This window comes from Helianthus annuus, chromosome 2 (assembly GCF_002127325.2).
Source record: "Helianthus annuus cultivar XRQ/B chromosome 2, HanXRQr2.0-SUNRISE, whole genome shotgun sequence".
NCBI lineage: Eukaryota > Viridiplantae > Streptophyta > Magnoliopsida > Asterales > Asteraceae > Helianthus > Helianthus annuus.
Genome location: NC_035434.2, coordinates 126,010,695 through 126,021,793, shown reverse-complemented (window position 1 = coordinate 126,021,793; position 11,099 = coordinate 126,010,695). Strand labels below are relative to the sequence as shown.

Below are 11,099 nucleotides of genomic sequence, written 5' to 3'. Positions count from 1 at the left end.
AGTTTTAGTAATGTGGCATGGTAAGAAACATGTTGTATGGGTTACTAAAGATCCTGGGGGGTGGGTGCCGGATTTTTTGAACGGAGAAGGCCAATCCAAGGATCAGGATCAGCCGGTAATGGTGAATTCAGAGCTGCCAGAATTTTCAAAAATGGCGGACACCGTAAATAAGGAAACCTCGGATATTATTGGAAACAATAATTCCAATGCATTTATGGGAGATAATTCCGAATCTGGACCTTTTCATAATTTGGATGTAATTTTAGAAAACTTTAAAAAGGATGGAAAGGCATGCCTTAATATGGAAAGTGGTAGTAATCTGTTGGGAGGTAGTGGGGTTTTAAAAAAGAAAAGGAAAAAATTTAAAAAGATGTCTGCTAAAGGGCCCAATAGTGAGTTTACAGACAGGCCCAATGGGGAGGGTATGGATAGGCCCATTGAAATTAACGGATCTAGTGAAGAGAGGCCACCAAGAGGAAAACGACAAAGGAACAATGATGATCCTTTTGACTTGGATCATTTAATTGGTATAGTTGTCGACAAAGGTAGAGATAATAGTCAGAATCAAGATAATATAGTTAGAGGTAGCGGAGAGCATTTGTTTGACTTGAATTTTATGGGGATCAAAATAAAGAAGTGGGCGAGGATGATGCGCAGACTGTGGAGGTCAACGACTCTTCAATAAAGGAGATGGATTTGGAGGTTATTCGAACAACTAAATTGGGAATGAAGATCGGAGCTCAACTTAAAAATCATGAAGATTTAATTCGCACAACAGTGGAACAAGAGGGTTTACAATTAGGTAATCCATGAATTTATTATTGATTAATATTAGAGGAATTGGGGTTGAAGGGAAACCTGGGTGGATAAAACAATTACGGGTTTTGCAAAAAGTATCTTTTGTCGGTATGCAAGAAACTAAATGTACTGATTCGGGGAGCTTTGATTTCTCTTCTTATTGGGGAGGGGGGATTTTGAGATGGACGTTGTTGATGCTTGTGGTAGATCTGGTGGTTTGGTGAACATATGGGATAAGAAAATATTTAAGAAAGTCGATGGTATTAAGAATGGAAATTTCTTGGTAACTAGTGGTTATATAAAAGGAGTTGAGAATGTGATTAATATTATGAATGTGTATGCGCCTCAAAAAACTATTGAAAAGAGGACTCTATGGGAAGCTATAGCGGCAGTAAAAAGAAACTCGAATGGGTGGTGGATTGTGTTAGGGGATTTTAATTCAGTTAGAAGTAGAGAGGAAAGGAGGAATACTAAGTTCGACGCAGGTAGTGCTGAGGACTTTAACGTTTTTATTGAAGATTCTGAGTTGCAGGAGTATACTATGCAGGGGAAGCGATTTACATTCCTAGCTGGAAAAGGTAATGGATTGAAAATGATCAAAATTGATAGGGTGCTTGTGTGTAGTGAGGTTTTTAATAAATGGCCAATGCTTGCCTTAGAGCTCTTCCGCGGGGGCTCTCTGATCACACTCCGTTAGTTCTTATTATTGATGATTCTAATTTTGGCCCGAAGCCATTTCGGTGGTTCAACTCTTGGTTAGAAATAGATGGTTGTATCGATGTTGTTAAAGACGCTGTGAGCGGGGTGGAGTTTGTTGGCCCTCCTGATATGATTTTATCTAAAAAGCTTATGTTGATTCGTGACAAGCTAAAGGAGTGGAAAAATGTTTGGTCAAAAAAACAAGGAGAGGAAGTAGACACGATGAGGGCTGAGAAAGAAAAATTGGAAGACATTATGGAATGTAGAGATTTAGAGGAGGAGGAAATGTGGGTTTGGTCCGAATGTAGTAGACGGGTTGAAGAATGGGAAGCTCATAGATTACAGGATTTAAAGCAAAAATCAAGGGTGAAATGGCCGATGTTTGGGGATGACAACTCTGCGTTCTTCCATGGTATTGTAAATGGTAGGAAGGCCGCCAATTCCATCCCAGGTTTGGAAATCAATGGGAAATGGATCTCAAAGCCGAGTTTAGTAAAGAAAGAGGTGTACAAACATTTTAGAGATCATTTCCGTGATAATAATAAAGACCGGCCTTTGCTTGTGGTTGATAATTTGAAACTGTCTCGGCTACAAGCAAAGATTTTTTAATTCGGGAATTTTCTAGGGAAGAGATAAAGGAAGCTGTTTTTCAATGTGGAGCGGATAAGGCCCCGAGTCCAGATGGTTTTAATTTCAGGTTCGTTATGAAGTTTTGGGATATTTTTGAAACCGATTTTGTTAATATTATGGAGACTTTTTTTTTAAACGGGAGTGATTTCTAACGGGTGTAGCTCGGCTTTTATCACTTTAATCCCTAAAAACAACGTACCGGTGGGATTAAAAGACTATAGACCTATTACTTTAATAGGAGTTATAAGTAAAGTTATTTCGAAGTGTTGGCAAACCGGCTTAAATTGATTATGGGATAATTTATTTCGGAGTCTTAATCGGCATTCCTTAAAGGAAGATATATTTTGGATGGGCCTCTAATTGTGAATAAAATATTGGCTTGGATGAAGAAAAAGAATGAAAAGGTGTTTTTATTAAAAATAGATTTTGAAAAAGCATATGATAAATAAAATTGGGGTTTTTTGTTTTCCATTTTATCTCAAATGGAATTTCCTACTCGTTGGATATCTTGGATTAAAGGTATTTTATTGTCAGCTCGATCGGCGGTTCTAGTTAACGGGTCTACAACATTTGAGTTCAATTGTGAGAAAGGTCTTAGGCAAGGGGATCCCTTGTCACCTTTCTTATTTTTATTAGTCATGGAGGCTCTTTCGGCTACTTTTGATAAGGCTTTGATGTTGGGTGAAATGGAGCGAATTAAGGTAGGGAAAGGCAATGTTACGGTCTCACATTTATTTTATGCGGATGACGCTTTGATTATGGGGGCATGGAATAGGGAGAATGTAGATAATGTTGCTCGAATCCTTCGGTGTTTCTGTATATGTTCCGGACTTAAAATTAATTTGCATGAGTCGAATCTAATAGGGGTTGGGGTCACCAGCGAGGAAGTAGTAGGGATGACCAAGGTGTTGGGATGTAAAAAAGGCGAGATTCCATTTGATTATTTGGGGATCCGGGTCGGGGCGAATATGAACAGAGAAGGTAATTGGTCTGGGGTTGTGGAGATTTTCCTAAAACGTCTTAGCAAATGCAAGGCGAAAACGTTATCAATTGGGGGGCGCCTTACATTGATTAAATCGGTTTTGGAGAGTCTTCCGGTCTATTTTTTCTCCTTATATAAAGCGCCAAAAGCGGTCATTCTTAAATTAGAAAAGATTATGAGAAGTTTTCTTTGGGCGGGTAATAGTGATGCAAACAAAATTAATTGGGTCGCTTGGGATCGGGTGACGCGGCCAATACAACTAGGCGGTCTTGGTATAGGGAAACTTTCTGATGCTAATGACGCCTTGATTATCAAATGGGGTTGGTGATATTGGGAGGAAAGGGATAGTCTTTGGAGGAGAATTATTGACGAATGTCACGAGAGTAGAGTTGTTTGGTCGGTTATGCCTTGCAACAAATATATTATTAGTCCGTGGAAGAAAATTGTTCAACAATGTGAGATGGGTTGTTTTCAAGGTAAAAACTTCTACTCCAAAGTTTGCGTTAAGCCAGGGGATGGAAAGTTTATTCAATTTTGGATTGATAATTGGTGTGGTATGGAGGCTCTGAGAATTAGGTGTCCCAATTTGTTCAAATTGGAGAGGAAAAAACGATGTAAGTTAGCGGATCGTATTAAACAGTATGATGGTAATTGGGAGTTGGCGTGGAACTGGACCAGAGTTCCTAGTTCGGAAGTGGAGAGGCAAGAGTTGGAGACTTTGTTGGGTATGATGGAAGGGCGCACCTTGAGTTATGGTAGAGATTCTTGGTGCTGGAATGGGACAGGGCAGAAGGACTCGGACTTTTCGGTTCGTGCTCTGAAGAAGGCTATGGTGGAAGAATATCAGCAGGTTGGGTTTGGTATGTACTGGATCCAATGGGTGCCGACTAAGTGTAGCATTAGTGCTTGGAGGGCTGCATGTCAGCGGATCCCAACCAAAACGGAATTAAGAAGGCGCGATGTTTTGACAGGATCTGTTACTTGCTCCATGTGTGAAGATCAAGACGAAACAGTGGAACACCTTTTCACCGGGTGCGTGGTGGCTATGGAAGTATGGACGAGGATTGCTGCTTGGTGCAAGATTCCGCCTATCTACGCATGTGATGTTAAAGATTTGTTGGAATTATATAAAACTGTAGTAGGGAACAAGAAACGGAAAAAGATTATTCATGGAATCATTATAGCATCGATGTGGGCTATTTGGTTGGCGCGAAATGATAAGGTATTCAACATGAAAGAGACTAAAGCGGAGGTAATTGTAGAGAAGATCAAAGCAAATACATTTTGGTGGTTTAAAAATAGGATTTCATGTAATAATCTGGTTTGGAACGAGTGGTGGAGAAACCCTACGAAGTTGAATGTTTAAAAAAAACAAGTTTATTTATTTCAAGATATCGAGTGTTGAATAACTAAAAGATAAAATAAATGTAACCTTTTTATTTTGTTTTGGACCAGATACATGTAACCCTGCTCAAGTAACAAGAAAACCATCAAACAACGATCTAAAAAGGCGGCTACCAGTGCCAACTTTGGATGTAAACACATCCGAATATCAAGACGCAACATGTATAATCAAGGAACGAATGACAATGGCACTTCGTTACTTAATAGAATTGGGTGAAAAGCATGTTCTAGCTCAAGTCTGGGCTCCGGTTAAGAACAAGGGCTGTACTGTCCTCACAACATCTGGTCAACCTTTTGTTCTTGACCCAAACTGCACCGGGCTTCATCAGTACAGAATGGCTTCTTTGATATACACGTTCTCACCAGTAGCGGACCCAGGATTTTTTTCCTGGGGGTGCGGAAATTTTTTAAAGATTTTAGACCCCTAGCTATAGAAAAAAATCGGTTCATAGCTGGTCGGATCGGGTCGGGTCATTTAAAACAAGTAAAAACAAACAAACAAAGTTTCATAGCGGGTCGAATAAGATCGGGATTTGTTTGAAAAGTAGTCACACGGGTGATGATGATTATATACTAGAGTTCTTTCTTACTCCGAATATGATTGACTGTAAAGATCAACAAACGATGTTGGGATCGCTGTTGACTTCCATGAAGCAGCATTTTCGTAGTCTTAAGGTTGCTAACGGTGAAGAAATAGGGAAAGACGGTAGCTTCGTTGAAAGTATTAAAGCATCTGTGAATGGTGATGCTATTGATTCAGGCGTATCGGAATCTGGAATATCTAATGGAGGGCCGTTGATTATGGGACCAAATGCAATAAATGGAAATTGTGGTAAATCGGAGACGGTTGAAACAAACAAAAAATCAGAAAAGAAACGAGGGAAAGCGGAGAAATCGATTAGTTTCGAGGTTCTTCAACAACATTTTGCTGGTAGTCTTAAAGACGCTGCAAAGAATCTCGGTGGTATGTTTATACATTCTTTTATTTATTTCTCTATATTCCTTCACATTTCATATTTTATTATTGATTTTACAGTTTGCCCAACTACAATGAAACGAATATGCCGACAACATGGGATCTCAAGGTGGCCATCTCGTAAGATTAACAAGGTTAACCGCTCACTTACAAAGCTAAAACGAGTGATTGAGTCGGTACAAGGTGGCGAAGGAACGTTCACTCTTCCTTCGTTGACAACCACCCAACTCCCACTTGGCGTTGACTCCCCATTTTCGCCAACGGCTCCAAACGGTTCACCAACTAACCAACACGGTTCACCATGGTCCAAACCATTTGACCGTTGTCCAAAGAACAATCAAGGTCCAACCATTCAAACATCTGGCAGCCGAGAAACCAGCATCGGTAGTCCAAATTCTCAAAGATCTTGCCAAGGTAATGCTTTCTATAACATATTCTTTTCCAATCGTAAATTAAATTGTTTCTCATAATAAAAAATGTGTCGCGATAACAGAAGAAACAACAAAACCATTTAGAGGAATGTTAACCGCGGATGCCGGAAGCTCACATGATTTAACAAGCCTTTGTCCAGTCACAGAGCCTCTTGAAAAGGTACAAGAACTTGCTCCAAATGCACAACCTTTCACAGCCAGGCCGGAAACAAAAACAATAACGATAAAGGCGAGTTACAAAGAAGATATAATCAGGTTTCGTTTGGCTGCAAACTCGGGTATATTCACACTGAAAGAAGAAGTTGCAAAGAGGCTGAAGTTGGATGCGGGTACATTCGATGTAAAGTATCTTGATGATGATCATGAATGGGTTTTAATAGCGTGTGATGCAGATTTACAAGAATGTGTTGACTTGTCCGGGTGCAACATAATTAGGCTTTCGGTTCATGATTTGTCGACAAATTTTGGGAGCTCGTGTGAGAGTTCAGGTTAATTGTAAGTGTTGGAATGTTAGGATTTGTAGGATATTGTTAAGTTGTAGTTTTTTGGGTTCATAGCAACAGGACCAAATTACAGGAGGAATTTTCCCCTATTTTTGTTGTATAAGATATAATGGAATTGTCAAAAGTGTTAATTGTATATTGGACTTTTTCTCAAATCATGTTTTTCTTCCCATTTTTATCTTTTAAATTTCTATTTCTTCTAGTGATGATAATTGTATAGAATTAAAGTATACACAAACAACTACTACAACTGGGTATTGTTTATGCAGTGTATTTTTAGTTCTGATTTTTTAGAAGCATATAAGGAAAACTTCACAGAATGACATATAAGTTAAAAGTATATTGTCCTGTAGATAAAAGTAAAAAAAGAAAAAAAAAGAAGCTATGTCACAAAAACAAGACAATAACCCATACCTTATATAAGACTGTTGTGGAGAAGGGCGTGGGCACGAGAGGGGGGCCTTGTTAGCTCGTGGGGTAGATCTGAATTTAATCTTTTATCTAATATTAAGGCCACTGGGGGTGGCAAAACTTCAACGCGTGATAGGCCTAATCCAACGCGTGGAACAATTGTGAAGACCACCGCCACCTCTCAATTTCACGCGTGAACTTTAAGTAGTGTGATAATTTCAACTCGTTATGGGGTTATCGTGATAAATGGATGTGGGGGGTGTGGGGGTTTATTGTTGGGTGTTGTGAGTGATGGAAAAATGGTTGATGACATGGCGGAACTTGATTGGGTGCTTGTGAGTGATGAAATTCTATCACTAGTGACCACCCCCACTCCCCTAATAACATCAAATCTTTATAACTATATACTATTAATAAAGATGTTAACCATTTCTAGAAACATGTTATATCTTTATTACAATATTAAACGTGTCATGTTCACCATGGGTGATTATTAGTTTGAACCAGACCGACCCGGACCTTAACCGTAATAAAGAGAATAGGAGAATCGAGAACCGGACCAAAAGACCTTGGTTCGATCCTGGTTTTAACAAGTCCTGCTGCTATGACTAACAAAGTTACGAGTACCATGTGTTTGAAAAATTGTCTGTTAGATACCACTCATACTCAACAGAATTCTAATCTTAAATTCAATTGAATACCTGAAATCATTCATGATTTCTAATCATTGATCAGCTTTATGTGCGGTCCAACATGGGATTTGGGATGCTACATTTTGAAAATTTCTGCATCAAAAAACTACTGAAGTTTTTCCCTGTTTAATTTTTATTCTACTGGTCGGTTTTGGGGTTTCGCGGCTCGAACGTGCGAAATTATATTTTGTTTTCGGTTTTAATTTGTAAGCTTTGACTTAAAATAAAATCAGTTTAATATTTGACATAGAACACATTTTTAAAAGAACTGAAAAAATAAACGGGTCAATCCAAAAACCAGCAAAACTGACACGAACAACACCCATTTAGCTATACCTAAACATGTTCAAGAGTTTAACCTGAAACTAACACAAATCTGTTTACACTTTACACTAAAACCAAACCCGCGTAACCCCTGACTTTTATAATTATTTCCGATACAAATTTAGCAATCCAATCATGAAAACTGTTTAACCATTGGTTAGAAAACATACTAATGCAGTAATAGTAGCTATTTCATTAACCATCTTCACAATCTTTAAAAAATCAATAAAAATAAACAGTTAACTGTTTGTTTCTTCTAGCAAAACCATATGAACATAAGGAAAACAAACTCATTCCTTTAAGTAATAGAAGAGATTCGATAGAACCATTAGGACCTGGAATTGGTTGTGTCCCTTGGACTGGAGTCAAACAGAACTCTTACCTGGTTGATAGAAGGGTAGTTGCACGGTACCCCTGACCGCGGAAGGGATCTCCCTTCCCAGTTCACCACCCGACAAGGATCCCTGGCGGCAAATACCCATAGCCATCAAAGAGGGGTAAGAAACATGTTTCGAACCCGAGACCTCGAGTGTCCTCGGTCCGGCTTTAAAGTGGGTGTCGGTAGCCACCAAAGTGGCACTAATGGGAATTGAACTTGGGTCTCCATTGGAGAACCAAGTCACTCCACCACTAGGCCACTTGTGGTGGTTGATAGAAGGATTCAACACTAAACACGATCCTCAACCCAAATCAACAGATGAAACACCAACACAAAGTAACAACCTCTACACATCAAACAACAGATATTTCCTTAATACAGAGACGATTACAGGCTAATGGCAGTGATGAAACAATGGTTAACCGGGCAGGATTAGCTCACTGGTCTCGTCAAGAAGGGTTAATCCCTTCCTCTCGAGGATCGCTGGCTGGATCGTCCGCTGGTTGATCTCCTGCACAAGGAAACAAACCGTGACTCGTAACAAGGAGGATGGGGTGGGGGTGCTCCTTGTTACCACTCTCCGGCGTGAGAATCAGTAGTCTGCTTGGGAAGCAAAGTATGATAGTAGTAGTAGTGAGGGAGTTGTGAAGAGATACCTCAAACCTGGTTTGGGGTTGGTATTTATAGCCGAGGAGTGAATGAGGAGGTGGACGGGCAGACTGATGACATGCTGCACCTTTGCAGGTGTGTCAGGCTTGTCGGTCGTGGAGGTAACGCCACGTCAGTCTGTTGCTTACGTAGACCTGACAGGCGACTGTCATTGGTGCTACTTGCTCTGTGGTGTCAGTCCCACTTGTTGATCGCATAGGATGCGGTGCGGCCCGCATCGCTGCTTGCGGTAACTTTTGATGTTCCCGCGTCTCATGCTTTGATCAAGAAATACGCAAGATGCGGTGCCAGCCGCATCGTCGTCCGTGGAGACTGTTGCTGTTGCCTGCATCCCTTGTCGTGACGAAAATGCCCATATGATGCGGTGTCAGCCGCATCGTTATGTTCATCTGCCTTTACACACAAGGTGAGGCTTCTCATCCTCAGACCGATTGGATTCGAAGGCTGTACCCGCGTGGACGCAATTTAATGCTGGTGGGGGTTTATATCATAAGGGTAATGATCGATTTAGGACCATACCCCTTCAAGTCCCCCAGTCTAGTGTTGCTGCCTCGTGCAAGTTGCATGTGGGAGGAGCACTGGACTATGGTGTCCTGAAGGTAGTTTACAGCCTGGAGAAAATTCTAGGCCATGTAGATGGCGCTCGCTTTTCGTAAATCAAGCTGGAGATCTGGTAGAGTCATGTGACGTCTCTTCCGTACGGGTGAGCAAGTTTCGTCTGATGCGAAATTCTCAGCCGTTTGGGTAGCGGGCTACCTTTTTCTGATGTCATCAGGTTGGTTTCCACCTGTTGGTGTGTCAAACCAACCTCTGAGATCGTGTCTCTGTCTTCGAACCAACCTCTGAGGTGGAGAATGAAGAAGAAAGGAGGCTTCGAACCAACCTTTGAGATGGTGATCGAAGATATCTGTGCTGTAAGTGCTTTGCTCAAGCTCTATGTTCAGCAATTGGACATGAAACACGGATCCCTATCTTGTGGGGTGTTCCTGTTCTTCAGTTTAGCTCTCAAGTAACCGCACGTCCTTTGCGGTTACCTCGTTGCGTCATTGTTGGCCATGTTTGGTCGAACAATTTGAATCTGCACTATGGGTCAATAAACATGGTTATAGGCAAGGGTGTGCCCACCATTGTTTATTCTATGCGGCTCATAGGCGGGCAAACAAAGTCATAAGCAGACTTGTTACCGCTGTTCGGTCGCTTGTTGCTTGACGAGATCTTTTTAGATGATTGGGGATCTTGTCTATACTTGTTCTAGATCCACTTGTCTTCACGCTCCAATAGTTTTCCTTGAAGTAGCCTCGGTCATCTGTTTGATGACTTAGTTGTGGCTCTTCCGTAGCAACCATTTGCGGAGCTAAAGGTGTGTCCGCAGTGACTCATGAGTGTCTGCGGTTTTGTGACAAAAAAACTCACTTTAAAAGCGTGTTTTGCTTGGATGTGGCTCTTGAAGGATCAGGAGTCAGGGTTGCTGATGTGCGGTCGCGTACTCAAGCCTACGGAGGGGTTGTTTGCTCACCCTCTTTGGTTGTGAACCGGACAGGAGGGATTTGAAGCTTGAAGAGAAGGAAGGCAGTGCGGTTTACCTGTTCCTGAGATGCGGTTTAGTCCAAAGAACAACGCTGGTTCTGAGCATCTGACACACCTGTACGGGCTTGTGTGTGTCATTTCCGCATATTCCACGTGTGCTCGTGGGTATGTGCGGATATAACTTATACCCCCTTATATAATGTAGAGATATATATTTTTGGCTATTTTTAGGGGTATGTAAAAAACGACATGCGGTATGGGTTATGGTGCGGTATACTAGAGAAACCGCATGCCGCTTATAGTTGGATAATGCAGTCGCTTTTTTGTTGCATACGTGGCTGATCGCACGTGTGAGTTGGTGGAAGTTGGTGAGATTTTCCGGCATGTGCTGAAATGAAAGGACGTTTGTACTGCCCGAGGTCATAAATGCACTATAGCAAGAGTGTGAAAACGTCTCTTATGTCAGGCGCGTGTGCGGTCACGCACGCGTGGTAACCGTCAGCGGAACCGTCGCTGAACACGTGGCACCGCATAATTCGCTCTTTTTGGACGTGACGATTCAGTTTCCATGTCGCATTTATTGCGATGAGTATATAAGGGGAAACCGTTCGTGGTTTCCCCTCACTTGTTTCAAAATTTCAAAATTTCCCGGCGAGAGAAAAAAGATTCCTCCC

General features: G+C 41.3%; 2 protein-coding genes across 2 annotated transcripts; both read left to right on the top strand.

Moving 5' to 3' along the window:
* The first annotated feature begins 979 nt into the window (after positions 1–979).
* Positions 980–2,106, top strand: LOC110942638. Its single transcript, XM_022184413.1, has 2 exons — positions 980–1,426; positions 1,531–2,106. The coding sequence occupies exons 1-2, from the start codon at positions 980–982 to the stop codon at positions 2,104–2,106; spliced, it is 1,023 nt and encodes a 340-aa protein (XP_022040105.1).
* A 2,989-nt stretch (positions 2,107–5,095) lies between these two features.
* Positions 5,096–6,572, top strand: LOC110939944 (protein NLP7). Its single transcript, XM_022181508.2, has 3 exons — positions 5,096–5,477; positions 5,550–5,903; positions 5,983–6,572. Exons 1-3 carry the CDS (start codon positions 5,111–5,113, stop codon positions 6,411–6,413), a joined length of 1,152 nt encoding a protein of 383 aa, XP_022037200.1. The 5' UTR covers positions 5,096–5,110; the 3' UTR covers positions 6,414–6,572.
* The last annotated feature ends 4,527 nt before the right edge of the window (positions 6,573–11,099 follow it).

Excerpts from the sequence above, each read along its gene's own strand:
- LOC110942638 (XM_022184413.1), top strand. The coding sequence starts at position 980 with ATGGACGTTGTTGATGCTTGTGGTAGATCTGGTGGTTTGGTGAACATA. Across the intron at positions 1,427-1,530 it reads GGGTGCTTGTGTGTAGTGAG|CCATTTCGGTGGTTCAACTC; the intron begins GTTTTTAATAAA and ends TTTGGCCCGAAG.
- LOC110939944 (XM_022181508.2), top strand. The coding sequence starts at position 5,111 with ATGATTGACTGTAAAGATCAACAAACGATGTTGGGATCGCTGTTGACT. Across the intron at positions 5,478-5,549 it reads CGCTGCAAAGAATCTCGGTG|TTTGCCCAACTACAATGAAA; the intron begins GTATGTTTATAC and ends TTGATTTTACAG. Across the intron at positions 5,904-5,982 it reads TTCTCAAAGATCTTGCCAAG|AAGAAACAACAAAACCATTT; the intron begins GTAATGCTTTCT and ends TCGCGATAACAG.